This window comes from Schistocerca cancellata, chromosome 9 (assembly GCF_023864275.1).
Source record: "Schistocerca cancellata isolate TAMUIC-IGC-003103 chromosome 9, iqSchCanc2.1, whole genome shotgun sequence".
Classification (NCBI taxonomy): Eukaryota; Metazoa; Arthropoda; class Insecta; order Orthoptera; family Acrididae; genus Schistocerca; species Schistocerca cancellata.
The window spans coordinates 324,218,705-324,236,365 of record NC_064634.1 but is presented as its reverse complement, the minus strand read 5'-3'; the positions used below and the strand labels follow the sequence as shown (position 1 = coordinate 324,236,365).

The following is a 17,661-nucleotide window of genomic DNA, read 5'->3' as shown; positions in this document are numbered from 1 at the left end:
ATATATTACAAGGTCTTCACGTCGTGCAACAGCATAATATCTGTAACCTTCAAATGGAATGAATCAGAACATTGTACGCGGGAAGTCGTTACTATACAACAGGAAGTTTGCTTATCTCTGTCAATCACAACTGCACGTGGCTTGCAGCGGTGTACCGGTATAAAAGAGCTTTTGCTGGATCACAGGGCATGAGACTTCTGAAGGCACCCAACTACAGCCGACATCAGTAAAACCGCCTGAAAAATGGTGAAGCAGTTCTCTGGAAAGACCTACGAGCTCGACCTGGATAGTCAGCAGAATGTTGAGGCCATGTTTGACGTCTACGGTGAGTATAGACTAACTATATCGTTGTATTATGTGCTCACTTGTTTCTAGTGTTAAAAAAATACACGCTGTTTAGCCGACCTTGTGAGGTAGCGTATTGGTTAAGAACTAGAGTCGCATTCAGGAACATTTGTGTTCCAATGCCCATCAGGTAATGCAGCCTTAGAGTTCCTGTGGTGTTCCTGTAGCGTGTGGAGTTCACACTCCACAGTTACGTCCAAATCCTCACCAACATAGGCACTACATCATCAGAACCTGAAACATAATCACAGGACCATACAGACAAGGAAAAAGCAATACAATGTAGGCAATCTCCCATGCTATGTAGTCTTCATGTACGTGCTAACCACTGACAGCTGCGATTCGGACCTAACCCCTACATCTTCGTACCTTCTTTCTTTTCACTTACTATCTCCACCCTAAAATTTCTTCAATTTTATGCCCAATCTATCTCTTATAGAATCTATGGACATGAATCGCATAAAATATCACTAGAGCTGTTATTCTTCAAATGGGTATTGTTTTTCCTAACTGCATTGTGCATATTGTGATTGAATGTCGTGATTGTGTATGTGTCATTATTATAACAGTGATTGTTACTTTTGTCATTAACTGGATGTGCACTCTGTCGTAGTATGTGGACTGCAGACCATACAATTCTAACAGTAAATAAATAAGTGCATGACGCCAAAGTGCAAGAAGGTGACAGTGGCAAAGTGTTTCCCAATGCTCCTTACACACTAATCAGATTTTTCACGGTGTAAAGACGCAGTTCAAAGTCTGGAATTATTCCTCAGTAATATTCCCTAACAAATAGTTAGTGAAGCTAGTATTCTTTTCTGGTAACGCGTAAGAGGTCTATTAGCTTCCTTGCAATACTCCCCTACTAACAAAAGGCGATTTATCCTGAAGCCCATTGTCGTACCGCAAGTTTTTGCGATGGTGCTCAGCTTGGGGTCGACATTCAGAACCCTATCATTAAAATAAATTTTCATGTTAGATTTAGCTGTCAAGGGGAGAAAAGAGTAAGTTTTCTGATGTCCTAACTTTACGCCATTGTCTTCAGTTGACCATGAGACATCCACAGTTACACATTAAGTGAGGACCTGTGACATGACAATGACTCACCTGGTGAACGGATGCAACTCTTTGATACGAGTAGACTATGATTGTCATCGTGTTCCCCTCACCTCGTTCTGTGTTTCATCGTCATTAACAACACACACAGGACACATGTTACTGTTGTTGTTGTAGTCTTCAGTCCTGAGACTGGTTTGATGCAGCTGTCCATGCTACTCTAACCTGTGCAAGCTTCTTCATCTCCCAGTACCTACTGCAGCCTACATCCTTCTGAATCTGCTTAGTGTATTCATCTCTTGGTCTCCCTCTACGATTTTTACCCTCCACGCTGCCCTCCAATACTAAATTGGTGATCCCTCGATGTCTCAGAACATGTCCCTTCTTCTAGTCAAGTTGTGCCACAAGCTCCTCTCCTCACCAATTCTATTCAATACCTCCGCATTAGTTATGTGATGTTACTATGAATACGATTCCAGCAGCCCACAAGCAGGTAGCCCAGAAGACGACGGCTCGAGTGACACTGACTGTGGATGGCGACAAGTACACATGTATACGAATCCAGCAGTCCACAGTTAACTAAAATATTTACTTCCCACTTCACTGACGAAATGTGTAATTGCACAAGAAGAAACAAATCAACAAATCTGCCCAATTTGTTGGTTAGACAGTTTTGTTATGGAAACTGTGCCATAGTAATTTATTTATTAGCTTATTGAATTACCTAGAGACCACAAAGTACTACATACTTCAAATCATTCCAATTACTCTTACGATGCTCATCTGATTATGTTTGTTTCAAAACATTTAGTTGTGGATGGGGTACATGCATATAGCACATACGATTACAAAGGGTGTGGAAAAAGAAACAGAGGTGTCTGGTTTCTGGTTCTGATTCTGGCATACAGTTTCAAAATACCACTGTGCTAGAGAGTTGCAGAAAGAAGTACAGGCAAATTACCTTTTGTTTCATTCTGTCATCAAGATATGTAGTCAGAGAGTGTTACTTAGAGATAGTAGGATACCTACCCCTAATCCAACGGCAATATTTTGTGTCCATATGCTACGTGTACTTATTTTGCAGGGGTGACAGACCCAGCCCACAAGCAGGTAGCCCTGAAGACGAAGGCTCGAGTGACATTGACTGTGGATGGCGACAAGTACACAGAGACAACCCAAACTGGGAACCACCAGACCAGCGTCACTTTCCGCCTGGGAGAGGAGTTTGCAGAGGAGATCCTGGGCCGCAAGTGGAAGAGCACCGTCTCCCTCAAGGACGACCACACGCTGCTCAAGGTTGAGAAAGACGAGGATGGCAAGACCGTGACCCTCGAGAAGAGCTTCAGCCCTCAGCAGCTGGTCGTGGTACGTCACTTCTGTAGCTCTCCTTACTAGTATAATACAGAATTTTTGCCAGGCTCGTCTGCCGCAATATCAAAGTTCTCTTGATTAAGAGATTAATTTTGACATTACTCAGCCGGAATAGTATTGATTTCATGTCTTTTATTTATCAGTCACTTGAAATGATTGGTTCATGTTTATGTACTGCACTAACGTCTCGACGTACTTTATGTTGCAGACTTACACCTTTGGAAGCGTTTCCGCGAAGAGAATCTACAAGGCTGTTTAAGATAATTCGTGTTCTACTTTATTTATATTGCTGTTTTACTGTAACATTAAAAATAAAATTTTCTATGTGTAAATCATGGTTTTTCTCTTTAATTTCCTAGATCTGTCATCTAGATATAATGTTAAATTACAAATTGGTTTGAATTATGTTACTATACCTTGGAACTAGCTACAGGATGTAATAGAAGAAGAAATGACTCTTAAGCTACAATAATAGCGTTCTCTGTTTTTCAGCAATACTTACTTAAAATTAAACTTGCACAGATGTTCATTACTGTCACTGATGAAGGTACAATATCATACACTTATGTAGAAACAGTACTCGAGAAAATTACACAGGATTGTACAGTTCTGTGAGTGCCATTAGTTGCCAGTTCACACTAGATCATTGAACAGTTTCTTGCATTCCTTATCATTTTTTAGGCATTTAAGTAGGCGTAAATGATAACCTAAAAGCAGTGGTTCCAAAAAAGATAGGGATGTGAGAGATGTAAAATCTGTGACAGAAGAATCCCATGCAAAGTGGGTAGAACCTACTGAAACCATAGAGGTTCCACTAATGTTAACCTGAGTAATGGAAAATCACTTCAACTGGAGAACGATTTGTGTGCAATCCGGCCATCTACTACACTGATGAACAAAAACACAAATGGCAGGATATTTCTGTATTCACGAAACAGACATTCGAATTTTGATGTGAAGTCTTTCTGCATCTATTACTCACTGTTGATGAAATGTGGGTTATAGACTTCGAGTGGGCCTGAAATCAGAGTACAACGTGTAGCGAGGTCCGGCTTCCTCCCAGTCTTAACATATTCAGTATTTAGGACACATGATTAACGGGCAGGGTATCCACCCCTCGCTGTCACATCTCAGTGCGATTAGAGGCTTGCCGGCACCCAGAAACTTGAAAGAACTTCAGTCTGTGTTGGAGAAAATTACATATTATGTTCGGTTCATACCAAATGCAGCACAGATTGCAGCGCCTTTGCATCGCCTTATGGATAAGAACGTTCCTTTTGTTTGGTCTTCGGAATGCGACGCTGCTTTCCACAAGCTCAAATCTGCTTTGATGGCAGTTTGATTCCTTTCGATTCTTCCAAACCAGTTGTTTTGGCTGTCAATGCATCTTCTCACGCCATTGGAGAGGTTCTCCTGCACCGCATTAATTCTGTCGATCATCCTATCGCTTTTGCGTCTAATTTGCTCAGTTCGGCCCAGAAAAACTATTCTCAAATCGAGAAAGAAGCTTTAGCTATTATCTATGGAGTGGCCAAGTTTCAGGATATTTTGTACGGTCACAAGTTCTATTAGGTCACCGAGCATCAGTCTTTGACGTCGTTGTTTCATCCGCCAAAGACAGTTCCAGCCCGTACTGCCCAAAAGTTGCAACGTTGGTCCTCGTATTTGTCTAACTATAATGACATAATTTTTTGTTTCGTCCTACAGCCCAGCATGGCAATGCCGATGCTTTGTTTCGCCTCCCTATCGGTCCTGATGACGGGTTTGATTCTTCCGAATTGTCATGCATGTTTATTGATTCGCAGGATAAGGAATTAGCTGATGGTTTTCCGGTGGATTTTCGTCGCATTGCTTCTTCGACGGCCGCCAATGCTTCTTTACAGAGTCTTTTGCAGTATATTCGTACTCAATGGCCTTCTTCTACTACGCAGATTTGTGATCCACTTGTTCAATGTGATCAACTTGTCTGTACACCATGGTGATATTTTGTTACAATCTATCAATGATCAGTCTCGTGTGGTTGTACCTCGTTCGCTGCAATTGGAAATCCTCCGATTACTGCACGCTGGTCATTGGGGTATAGTACGGATGAAGCAATTAGCCCGTCGTCACTGCACTTGGGTCGGCATTGTAAACAAATTGATAATTTGCTTGCTAACTGTCGCTCTTGCGCGGACCGTCAGTCTCCTCCCCACCATGCTTCTTTGCATGGCCGACTCCTGCTGCGACACAACAAAGGGGAAGTTGCTGTGCGCATCAATAACTACCAACCAGTGGGTGTCCCAAAAAGGACCCGCAAAATCAATATGAATATGACAACAAATAAATGAGGCATGGAAGCTATTAAACTTTAAAAATGTGCTTGCAAGGGCCCCTTATCAACTATTCAGTCTTAACTAATGGGGGATAACGAAGAAACGAAAGACCAGTAGCAGGCCGCAGTGGCTGTGCGGTTCTAGGTGCTTCAGTGTGGAACCGCGTGACTGCTATAGTCGCTGGTTCGAATCCTGCCTCTGGCATGGATGTGTGTGATGTGCTTAGGCTAGTTAGGTTTAAGTAGTTCTAAGTTCTAGGCGACTGATGACCACAGAAGTTAAGTCGCATAGTGATCAAAGCCATTTGAACCATTTATCCCTACAGTTTATTTTCTCTAAAGTCGCTTATCTTTGCTTTTGTCACTTGAAATTGTAACTTCATATGATGAAGATTAAGGTCACAAAATAATCTTTCACAAGCATACGGTCTGCTCTATTCAAGGAGACTACTCGCAAATATGTTCCTCATGGAGTAATGTTTTGATGTGTGGAATGGTAATCCGAAAATTCGGATTTCAAAATTCCATGCTTCCAAATTTCACCCATTTCAACGAAAGAAGAATGCGCCGATAATCTTTATCCAAATTTTGAAATCGACTGTGAAAGAATAAAAATACCAGGATTTAGTGCATATCGATATCACTATATTTGGAATGGTTTTCTTCAAGCTAGGATGTAGTCAGGAATTTGTCATTTGTCAAAGGAGGGGGGGGGTGCAGTTTGTTAAAGGAGATCTTAAAAATGATCATATTTTTGATATGATGCTGAAACAAATATATTTAGTTATTAAGTTTGTGTATATAATCAGCTTTTGGGCGGTGTTCATATAAAAAGTATTTCATCTAAAAAATTAAGCAAGAAACACTTGTATCAAAAAAGTGTAACTAACATACATTCTCCATGTTTCGGAACTACTCCTTCAGATAATACAGGGGACAGAGAACATCAAAACAAGTACATAATACATGGAATGTGAAGTCGCCTTGTTACGGAAGATTTAGCTAGTGGTACTGACATAAGCTGTTGTGTCAGAGTCGCTGACTGGTCATGTGAACTGACATTAAAATATCCTCAATTTGCATGTTTTGGTACATGTGAATCCACGAGTTACTTGACCTCGTATTGATCAACAGTGATTCAGTGCTAGTGTGTGGGCGAGCATTCTTGCTATTAGGCTGGTTGGACTATACTCCTTATTTATTCTAGTCCACCTCAAAGGACAGGGATTCCGCATCTTCATGGGACATGTGTCGCAAGACCTTCTGGAGGATGTGTGCTGGCGTAATCTGTGCCAGAACACCTGTCCGCAAAGATGTAATACGAAGATTGATAGTAGGCACTAAATCAAGTGCGCCTATCTCAGGCCAGAGACAGACTCGCTTGCAACATGCCGGCAACGCCCTATCGACAGCAAGTATTTAGGCCGAGACTGCTGACTGGATGGCCTCACTAACTCAGTCACTAACTCACACTCCAGTTTCACATATGTCATTCATTTCAGTGTGGGCCTTGTTCTCGGCTCAGGCTATGACAGTAGACAGCGTCAGATTATTGCAAGATCACCGATATTGTCTGAAAGAGGACTATTATGGATGAGCTTGTACCATAAAAAATGACTCTATTCCAATTAAGTAACAAATTAGTGTTCATGTAAATAAAGAACCTTATTAATTCACATGTGCACATATCTTGTAGAATAGGATACTGGCCACCTATAACAACACCCTCTCCCTCGCTTCCTTATGGTACAAGACTCTACAGGATGTACCTCTAAATATCATACTTCCAGCACCACGGGATGCCAGCCCACTTCAGCATTGCTGTGAGGGAATCATCAGAGAGCCACCTTCGAGAATCGATGACTTGGCCAGGGTGTCCATGTGGCCTGGCCACCGAAGTCACCTAACCTCATGTGTGTGGATTTCTTCCTCTGAGGTCATATGGAACAACTGGTGGACGAAATTGTTCTGGAAACTGAAGAAGACATCGTCACTAGAAATGCTGTCACTGTTGGTACCATTCCGGAGGTGCCTGCAATCTTCAAATGTACATCACAGTCAATGGTCCAACGATGTACTGCGTGCATGCAGGCCAATAGTCGCGCATTCGAGCAGTTCATGTGACTGCCAGTTCTGCAATTAGTATGCTAAGCTACCTTCTGTGTAAATCGTTTCTAGCATCTGAAACTGCCATCAGGGACCATATGTATGAGATGTAGATATATTTGTTTTGATGGTCTCTACCCCTTCTATTAATATGAACGGATAGTTTCAGAACAATCTATGTAGAGAAAATACCAAACTGCGCCATTACGTTATTCTGTATTTGGTAGTATGATAACTTCACTCTGTTGGAAAATGAATTAAAATTCGAATATGATGTATTGCCTCTTTGCTAAAGAAACAGTCTTTTAGTATACGGATCACCATCGCAGAGCAGAAGAATCTTAACGTTGAGCTGAATTACACATAAAGTTAAATGGGTTCAAATCTCTTTTGACAATAGTTATATTTCTCCTACTATAATCTTGTATTTAAATTGACGACTTATGTGAACCCAGACCATAATTTCTTCACTACGTTAAAGCATCCCAAATTTACTCGATTCAATCTCAAATTTTAAAAACTAATTTAGTTACAATACTTCAGCTTCCCCAAGTGATCAAGTTTTCTTAAAAATTTATTATTAATAACTTGAAACTGTAACAATCAAACTTATTTACGAAGCAAACGGATTACATAAATTCTATGAGCTACAGTTTTGGGATCTTAAAATTGGTTCCTGCATTATTTTCAGCTAGTCTTCTACTGTAAGCGAACTCATAAATAAGTTTGTATTTACCCACGATGATATGGTTATACAATCTTTGATGCCAATAAACTCCTCTACGATATACAGCATAAATTGTCGTTTGTATGACGTTTTTTTTACAAATGTGGTAGTGTTTTGATAGTAGATCTCAGTGTGTAAGGCTATTACGAATAAGACTTTTCACAGTAGAACATCGTTCTTGTGGTAACACTGGAAAGTATGATATATTTCCGCATTACAAGTGAGCAATCTTTATGCACAGACACATAGTACAAAATACTGGTCGCTAGCATCAATCGAAAGTAAGTATGGATTCTACTGCCAGTAGTCTCTGAGGAGGTGTTTGGCTCGCCTTCGATGCAGCTTTTTTTTATTTAATCAGGTTGCATCTTCAAGGTAATAGGAATCTGTCAGAAAAATAAGAAATTCGTAAGGAATTGGCTGTCACCTATGATAAGGGACCAATCCCAGCATTTGCCTAAATTGAAAATCGGAATCCATAGAAAACCATTTTCAAGGTTGCCAGAGGATGATTCGAAACACAACACCTTTCAAATCCAGGTACAGCTAGCTCAATGCTCTAGGCACAGACCTACCATGTTAGGTGGAAAATTTGGAAAACCTAGTTATTGCACATTGTTTCCAAACAAACAAAAATACATCACAACAAAAAATTAAATTCTGGTACTGCATGCTGTTTCGTCATCTGACATTGCATGAATGCATTCATATTTTTGGATTTAATTGTGCAGGGAATTCGTGGTTTCAGTTATGATAGTATTACAAGAGCGTAAATAGATTATGGACGAAAGGAGGGAGGGACGAATTCAAGCAGCGTGCTGAAAAAATCTTTTAGCAACGAACTAACCACAGAATGTGCTGTGGTGGGCCTTCCGCAATTCCTAACCCCCACCCCCACCCCACACACACACACACACTGGTTACGTATCGTAAATGGTTTTTTTATAATTGAGTACTGTCTGGGTGACAAGATCGGGCGATATTTTGCCATTAGGGCTAATAATAATAAAATTTTGAGGAAATTTTGTAAATAAATGCAACCATCGACGTTTGGTCGATATTTGTGTTGATCAACGAGATTTTTGTTCGACACAGAAAATGCAGGTTTGTACTTCTATGCACCAAATATAATTTTATATTATTTTTAATGATATTTACCGTTCCGCGGCATTATGAAATACTAAAATATTGCACCCACAAAGTTTTACCCGTCTCCAAATACCAACTCCAGTGCCAAAGGTAAACAGCTGTTAAATTATTAGGCTATTATAGTAATGCTTACGTATTTTAAACTTACCATGACGCTAGCGGACGAATTAAAATCAGATTTTCTTTACTCTCTCGTTACAACATATCCATAATTAGGAACTATCAGAACAGCACACAGCACAAGACAATAAACAGCAGGACTTACATTAGATTCAACTGCCAGTACGAAATAAACTCGTTAACAAAACTACTGAAATGAAGTAAGACCAACAATTTTCAATGGTTGGTTTTGGATTGAGCAGGAATCGGCGATAGCCGACAGTGCTATCGATATATCGATCGTTTGAATCTACTGATGATATTGTTGACTAACAATAGCGCATATAACTTTTTCGTCGTATGGCTGAAAATCAAAATGTAAAGAGCCATCAAAAAGTTTCCAATCGAAGGCTGTACAGACCAGAATTTGAAAACTACTAAGGAAAAATCTCCATGTACATTGAGACAATCATACTACCGACGCACTAGGTTGAAGTTACCCGATACCACGTCCTTATTCGTGAACAAGTCTGTTACTGCCTGCTGCACATCCCTGTCTGACGGGACACTACGATCCTTGGGGGCCTTTTTTTAAGGGAGCAAAGGTGTTATATCACGTGGGGAGGGTACATGAATATATGGCTGTTGCTCGAATGTCTCCCACTTGAGTTGGCTAAACTGCTGCATTACGACATTTGCGGTATGGGGACGTGTGTTATCATAAACAGCAGCACCCCTTGTTGCAGCATTCCACAGCAGTGCTTTTCGACAGATATGCTGCCCCATACACTTTCCTTATTCCATGATGTGTGTCTACCAGTGTTTGTTCTTCGGCATCCAAGTAAATAGTAACAGCACGTCGGTCCTGTTTGGATGTATGTAGTAAAAATATAGTCTTAGTTCATGTTTCCGCATTTTTCGGATGCCCGTCGAAAAGATACGAATGGCACACTGATCGCATGCAAACATATCCGCATCAGGCTTGCCCACGTTGCCTATACGCTACAACAATGTTCCTAAATAGAAATTTTTTGATTGCTCCTTGTATCTTTCAGTTTCAGTATACGGCATGTGTAATTTCATTCAGACGACAGGAGGGAACCGGGCCGTCTTGACGCCACGCCCCCCACCTCCCGTTCACCTCCCTCTGTCAACATATTTGCGAGACTACATCCTTGTGATCAGGTTACTTTCATAGGGCAACAAAAGCCCTCCTACTGTCACCGACACTGCTGGGGGGCCTCAACAACACCAGCCACGGCGACGAGTATGACACTTCCCGAAACGCCGCGAGATATCAACGCTACCACCTCGCTGGAGACTCGAGAAGCCTTCACCAACAGTTTACGCCGGGAAAGCGTACAGCCACATATTGGGTTATAGCTATTAATGAAACGATCTTCATTGGTGAAACGCTCGTCATCATCCCGAATGCGAGTACAGTGGGCCGGCCGGGGTGGCCGAGCGGTTCTAGGCGCTACAGTCTGGACCGCGCGACCGCTACGGTCCCAGGTTCGAATCCTCCCTCGGGCATCGATGTGTGTGATGTCTTAGGTCAGTTAGGTTTAAGTAGTTCTAAGTTCTAGGAGACTGATGACCTCAGAAGCTAAGTCCCATAGTGCTCAGAGCCATTTGAACCATTTTGCGAGTCCACTGTGCTAACCACTGTGTCATCTCGCTCGGTGCATAGGGATGGACTCTTTGTCCAACTACCAGTACGCTGTGCTCTGTTGACCACCCACACATGGCGGCACCATTTGCGATGGTGTCAAGAGCATAGGGAGTGGATCAACTAGGAGAAGGGCTCACGCGCTCTTCTCAGATGAGAGCATATGGAGTAGTGATTGTGGACATACCATCATATCCTAGTTCAGTGAGATGTGCAAACACGAAATGCACCCATGAACAATGTCAAACATAACCGTCTTGGTAGCCCAGGTGCCATTGTGTATAGTGTGGGGAGGTAAAGTTGGATGGATATACTGATCTCCAAATCTTTGAACATGGTACACTGACCGCTAAACGTTATTGTCATCCTGATATCACATTCGTGGATTGCAACGGGCAGCCGCATTGGACTGTATAGGCAGAGCAGCTCTTGTAACAAGAGACTAAACGGCGAATGGACTGGCCTGCCTTTTTCCCCAACTTAAATCTTATCGATACTTCTGGTATGCGGTAGACATACGCACTGCAACATGTTCACATGAACCAACAAGCATTGAGCAGTTGTCAAAGACGTTGGTGGAGGAATGGAACGCCCTACCACAAAAACTCCTTAACAAACTTTGGACCAACATGGGAACACCTGCAGAGCACGTGCTGCTGTTCATCTCATCATGCACCCTATTATGAACCAAGTCTCTCGTTTTGTAATGTCCAGGGGACCTTCATAATTAGCGGCTATAGTACTTCTTCAATTTAATTAAATGTTCGCCTAATGCCATCAGAGGGGTCCATTTCACAATAGTTACGATGTTTTAAACATTTCAAATTACTTGTATTACAACATAAAATTCTGAAATGCGTTTTTACAACTGGTGAAATAAGTTAATACGAAGAAGGAACAATAAAAATGCTTAGGGGACCATTCTTACTGAGACAATATTTCTTGAAACAGTTATGGCAAATAGTATGGTTCAAAGCATGACATATTTCGATTCTCTAAAAGATATTCGTTGGAGAATCCATACTGTATTTTTCCCGTAATAAAACAGACTGTCCAAGAAAACAAACTCAACCATAATAAGAGAGCATGTTGTTTAATTCTTAAATCCTGATCAGATTTTGAGTCTGTGAAATTTCGTCGCGTAGTAGGAGGCTCTTATTACATGGCACGTGGTTAACAGTGGACAAAGTGGCCCTTTTTTCTTTCACAGTATTTCCAGACTGCATTGATGTCAAAGTGTAGGTGTGAACTTGTGCATACAAGTTACTCCCTCCAAACGATATCCAGACGTAATTTACACACATCTGAACTTATAAAGAAGTACTAATATCACATCTAAATATATTATCCACTTACTAAATCTGTAGTGTATACAATGTCTGGCTTATGATTCATTCGGGGACTGTCTGTTTTAGAACATGTTTGATTTGTGATGACTGGTTTGATGCAGGTCCCCACACTTGTCTATCCTGTGTTAGCCTCTCATTCTCTCCATAAATATTGCGACCTACACGGTTATCAGACCGCGTGCTATAGTGAAGGCTTTGTCTGTCTGTACAATTTATGCTTCCTACAGTTCATTACGAAATCGACTGATCCTTACTGCCTCGATTTCTGCCATATCAATCGACTTCTTCTTTTATTTAAATTCTGCAATACATTTCTTTCCTCGCATATGTTATGCGATCTACTATCTAATCGTAAGCGTCCTACTACGGCACTAGGGGAACTCGGGGAGGAACGGGATACTTAATGTGTAACAATTTCTATAAACTGAGGAAACACTTCTCAAAGTGATAAAAAAAACACCTTGTAGTGTAACCTAATGTACCTTATTTTAAAATCACTTAAAACTATAAACATTTTGCATTTTTTATAATTTTTCAAAGAAAGTCTTGCATATTTCCCGTTCCATACCACCCACAAGGCAGAATGGGATAAGGGTATTTTTTGTTAAATTATTGCATAAACGTTGAATTTGAATTATGAATATCGTATTAAACAATGACAAAATGTTGAATAACAGGCAATTCAGACTACGGAATGTGTAATTTAAACAATTAAAAAGTGATTCTTCAAAATAAGAAAATATTTTAATGTCATTCTGAAAAATGTACAATGCTCAATAACCACCAAACCACTAACTACTAGCCCTTTCGACAATAGTCACAAATCAGTGTTTCCTCTTCATCTTCACTGTCTATGCCAGCACATGAATTGTGTGCCCATTCTGGCATGCGACCCAGCCCTCATTAGAAACGAAGTAGAAGTCCCCACAGTAGAGACACTCAGCATCTTCTCTCTCCGATTCTCTCTTCTCCATCATATTCTTCCTTTTATTTTTCTTAAGGTCTTTGATGTCCTCTGTTTTTTTTTGGGGGGGGGGGGGGCACAGTTTGATATTTTTGCCTTACGTTGCATTGCATCTGACGTCTCTGTCCTGACATTGTTTATATTTGTGCACCCTGCTCCTTTCTGTAGGCCTACTTTACGTGCGACAACATTCTGCAGTTCCTTCTTATAAGGAGAATCTGTTAATACGACGGTTTTTCCTTTACGTCTTGTAGTCCGCCGAGTATTTTGACAGATTAGTGGGACTGGAATGACAGCATCGGGCGATATCTGGAAAGCTGAGTTGTTCGTCTAACATGGCTGGTTGGGAGAGTCTGGCATCCATGAACATCCAGGCTGGGTTTGCTTTCTACTTGCATCAAAATATGACGGGGCAGAACAGGACACTATCCCATTCTGCCCCGTCCCGTTCCGCCCCAAGAGCACTTTTGAGGTTAACAACTTTTATGGAGTGTAACAGCTGACTTATTTAAACGCATTAAATAACTAACGTGTAACACACTCCATGCACTTAAAGGCAATGTCTCATTTTAGGGTATACAATTAACAATTAACAGCATACCCGGCGTTGAAATTCACCCATTGTGCCCCGCTATCCCGTTCTGCAACGAGTTCCCCTCTATTCAAAAGGCTTACAATCTCTTCCTGTCCGAAGTGCTTATAGTTCGTATTTTACTTTCACACAAACTTTAACTTCAGACATGTGCTCCAACAGAGGCGGCTGAAGTCTGAAACTCACATTTGATGTTAATAAATTTCCAGTTTCCAGATATGACTCTCTTGATATTGACAGTTTGCATTTATATATCTATTCTTCGGCCCTAATCATTTAGTTAGCTGCTCAGTTAGCAAAGCCATCTATCAATTCTAGTATCTCATATACTAACCTAATTCGCAGACTTGACTTCACTAAATTCCGTTGTCAATATACTTCTTTCCCTTCAAGGCAGTATGATTTAAATTCAAACCTAATCATTTATTGTAGAATACATGAATTTCAATTCGAATACACAGAGTCAACACGCGTTGCCAATACAGCGTTCTCTTACAGGAAGAGAGAACGATAATCTCAAGGAAGCAAGCACTTACGTTATATGATAAGAAGTTCAGATGGCGCAACAGCATTATCTCTGTAATCAAGTGGAACGAATCAGATCATCACAAAATAGCACGTGGGAAATTACTACTTTATGGCAGGATGTTTTCTTATCTCTGTCGGTTACGACTACACAAGGCGTGGAGCCGTTTACATCAACATAAAAGATCTTCTGTTCCACCGCAAGACATTAGGACTTCTGAAGTCACAGAACCGCAACTGACGTCCGTAGAACCGCAGGAAAAATGGTGAAGCAGTTCTCTGGGAAGACGTATGAACTGGACCTGGGTAGCCAGCAGAATGTTGAGGCCATGTTTGACGTCTACGGTGAGTACTGACTATCAGAAAGGATTACGGTCGGTTTACGTGATAATTTTCTGGCTTCTTTCCAATGGGAAAAGAAAAAAGTTATTATTCCATAAGAGAATTATTGGTGCTTGTTCATCGTAAAAGAACAATCATCGACTAACATGTGATGTAATTCTCCTTTGATATACTCCAGTGACGAAAACGTTCCATGCGTGTATCTTTGCTTTCTTTTTTTCCCGTTTCTGATGTTTACGTAGTCACTTAACTATTTTTACGGAGCACAGTATTATTGCTGTTGAAAAGTAGAATAAACTCTGTTTAGCCGTTTGTGAAATGGTGTATTGGTTAATAAACTAGACCCGCATTTAGAAGCATTTGGGTTCCTGTGGTGCTTCTATAGTGTGTGGAGGTCACACCACACCGTTATGTCCACAGCCCCGTCGACGTTGGCACTTACGTCGACATATAACGAGAGAAACAAAAATGTTATTCCTACATCTGGTGTAGGTCAAACAGTTTGAGATCTACTAAAGTCAGATTACTGCTCTAGTTACAACAACACAAGCTACGGATTGTCCTAAGTTCAAAATTAGGTTCTACTTTGTAGTGTATCATAGGTTCTGCGAGGGCAGCATAGGCTCTGTATCTTCAGAACCTGAAACAAAACTGCAGGGCCACATAGACATGAAAATAGTAATACGATGTGGGCAACTTGGTGTGCTATGTAGACTCCATGTACAATACAACCATTGACATCTGCTATTAGGACCTAACCCATACATTCTTGTCCATTGTGTCTTTCTTTTCATTTACTATCTCCACCTTAAATTTCTTGAATTTTATTCACACTGCATGTCTTTTAGAATGTGTGGAGATGAACTGCATAAAGCACCAATATAAGTGTTATTTTTCAAATTGATAGTCTTCTTCTAAACCACATCGTACATATTTTGACTGGATGTCGTAACTGTATATGTTTCACTACGGTACATGCGGTTGTAAGTAGTGTCATTAGCGGAATGTGCGTTCCAGCCTAGTATGCAGACGGCAGACCATACACTTCTAATAGTAAAAAAAATAAGAGCATGTCCTAAAGTGCAAAAACATATCAGTGGTAAACTGTTTCCCATTACACCTTCCTTTCTGATAAGACTATTCATGGTGTAAAGCTGCAGTTCTAGGTCTGGAAACAGTCCTCAGTAATATTACCTGACAAATATTTTGTGAAGCAGATAGTCTTTATTGATAAGACTTATGTACCCATGAAGGTCTGTAAGCTTCCCAGTAATACTCTTCTACTAGCTACAGTTATTTTCCCCCACAGTCCATTGTCCTAACGCACGTTTTCACGGTGGTATTCTTGGAGTCGCCGGTTCAAGACATAATATGTGAAAAATTTTATTGTTAGATGTAGCTTTCAAAGAGAGAAAAGAGGATTATAAGATTTCTGATGGCCAGACTTTACGTCATTGTGTTGAACAAACCATGAATCCCGACAATTACTCATCGAGTGAGGTCCTGTGATATGGCAGTGACTCGCTTGGTGGATGGATAGAAATAATACAAATGATGCTCTTTGCCACGAGTAGGCTACGATCGTCATTGTATTTCACCCACTCCATTCTCTGCTTCATCGTCGTCGACAGCACACACACTTGACTTGTATCACTGCAGTCCAAATTTAGCTGACACACTTATTTCGTACTTCACATGGGATACATGTCACTGTGCGTGAACAATCAAATCCTGCCTAAATTGTATGTTAGACCAATTCCTATTCGCAACAGTGCTATGCTACATTACTCATTAGCTGACTGAGCTACATAGAACTAATAAATCAATATGGATTAAAACCATTCCATTTTCTCTTACAATATTCAGTTGTTTATGTTTGTTTCAAACATTTAGTTCAAGAAAAGGCACACGAATATATCACACAAGATTCCAAAGTGTGTGCAAGAAAACAGTTATCTAGTTTCTGCCTCTGCTTCTGGTATGAAGTTTTAAGATATCATTCTGCTAAAGAGGTGCAGAAACAAGTACAGGCAAATTATTTCTATTTCGTTCTATCGTCAAGATGTGTAGTTGAAGACTGTAACTTGGAGATGGTAGGTTACTTTACCCTAATCCAACGACAATATTTTGTGTCCATAAGTTATGTGTTCTTTTTTTGCAGGTGTGACAGACCCAGCCCACAAGCAGGTAGCCCTGAAGACGAATGCTCGAGTGACATTGACTGTGGATGGCGACAAGTACACAGAGACAACCCAAACAGGGAACCACCAGACCAGTGTCACTTTCCGCCTGGGAGAGGAGTTTGCAGAGGAGATCCTGGGCCGCAAGTGGAAGAGCACCGTCTCCCTCAAGGGCGACCACACGCTGCTCAAGGTCGAGAAAGGCGAGGATGGCAAGACCGTGACCCTTGAGAAGAGCTTCAGCCCTCAGCAGCTGGTCGTGGTACGTCACATTTTACCAAGCTCATATCACCCAATTGAAAGTTCTCTTGATTTAGAGGTTAATTTTGAGATGGTAATAATACAGATTTGAAGTCTTGTATTGATCAGCGACTTGTAATGTTTCGTATGTATTTATAGACTGTACAAACATCTTGATGTATTTTTTGTTGCAGACTTACACCTTCGGAAGCGTCACGGCAAAGAGAATCTACAATGCTGTTTAAGACATTTTATAATTTATTTATATTTTTATATTATTGTAACACTAAAAATAAAATTTTTACCTGTGAGACGGGGTTTTCTCTTTCATTTCCTAGATCTGGCATCTGGATAAAATTTTAATTTAGACATTGGTTAAAATAATGTTATTGTCGCTCGGAGCGAGCTACATGGGGATCTAACAAAGAAAGAACTGACTATTTACTTGCACTAACAGCATTTTCTGCTTTTAACTGATGCTACTTGATACGGAACTTGCAAGGACGCTTACATCTGTCACTGATGATGGCACAATGTGATCCAGTTATGTAAAAATTTGATGTGGCAAAACGACAATGCGACTGCACAGTGCTGTAAGTGACGTTATTGGTTATTTTAGGTAGATCACACTAC

The 17,661-nt window shown here is 40.7% G+C and overlaps 1 protein-coding gene across 3 annotated transcripts; it reads left to right on the top strand.

Annotated features, from left to right (window-relative positions):
• The first annotated feature begins 210 nt into the window (after positions 1-210).
• Positions 211-17,313, top strand: LOC126101073 (fatty acid-binding protein, muscle-like). Of its 3 annotated transcripts, none has more exons than XM_049911748.1 (3): positions 211-325; positions 2,486-2,766; positions 2,981-3,061. In XM_049911748.1, the coding sequence occupies exons 1-3, from the start codon at positions 244-246 to the stop codon at positions 3,029-3,031; spliced, it is 414 nt and encodes a 137-aa protein (XP_049767705.1). In that variant the 5' UTR covers positions 211-243; the 3' UTR covers positions 3,032-3,061. The 3 variants fall into 3 exon arrangements, with proteins under 3 accessions (XP_049767705.1, XP_049767704.1, XP_049767703.1); XM_049911747.1 differs by lacking the exons at positions 2,486-2,766; positions 2,981-3,061 and adding exons at positions 16,770-17,050; positions 17,223-17,313 and having other exon boundaries at positions 218-325; XM_049911746.1 differs by lacking the exons at positions 211-325; positions 2,486-2,766; positions 2,981-3,061 and adding exons at positions 14,476-14,611; positions 16,770-17,050; positions 17,223-17,313.
• The last annotated feature ends 348 nt before the right edge of the window (positions 17,314-17,661 follow it).

Coding starts and splice junctions, on each gene's coding strand:
- LOC126101073 (XM_049911747.1), top strand. CDS start 244: ATGGTGAAGCAGTTCTCTGGAAAGACCTACGAGCTCGACCTGGATAGT. Junction 326..16,769: donor GGCCATGTTTGACGTCTACG/GTGAGTATAGAC, acceptor CTTTTTTTGCAG/GTGTGACAGACCCAGCCCAC. Junction 17,051..17,222: donor GCCCTCAGCAGCTGGTCGTG/GTACGTCACATT, acceptor TTTTTGTTGCAG/ACTTACACCTTCGGAAGCGT.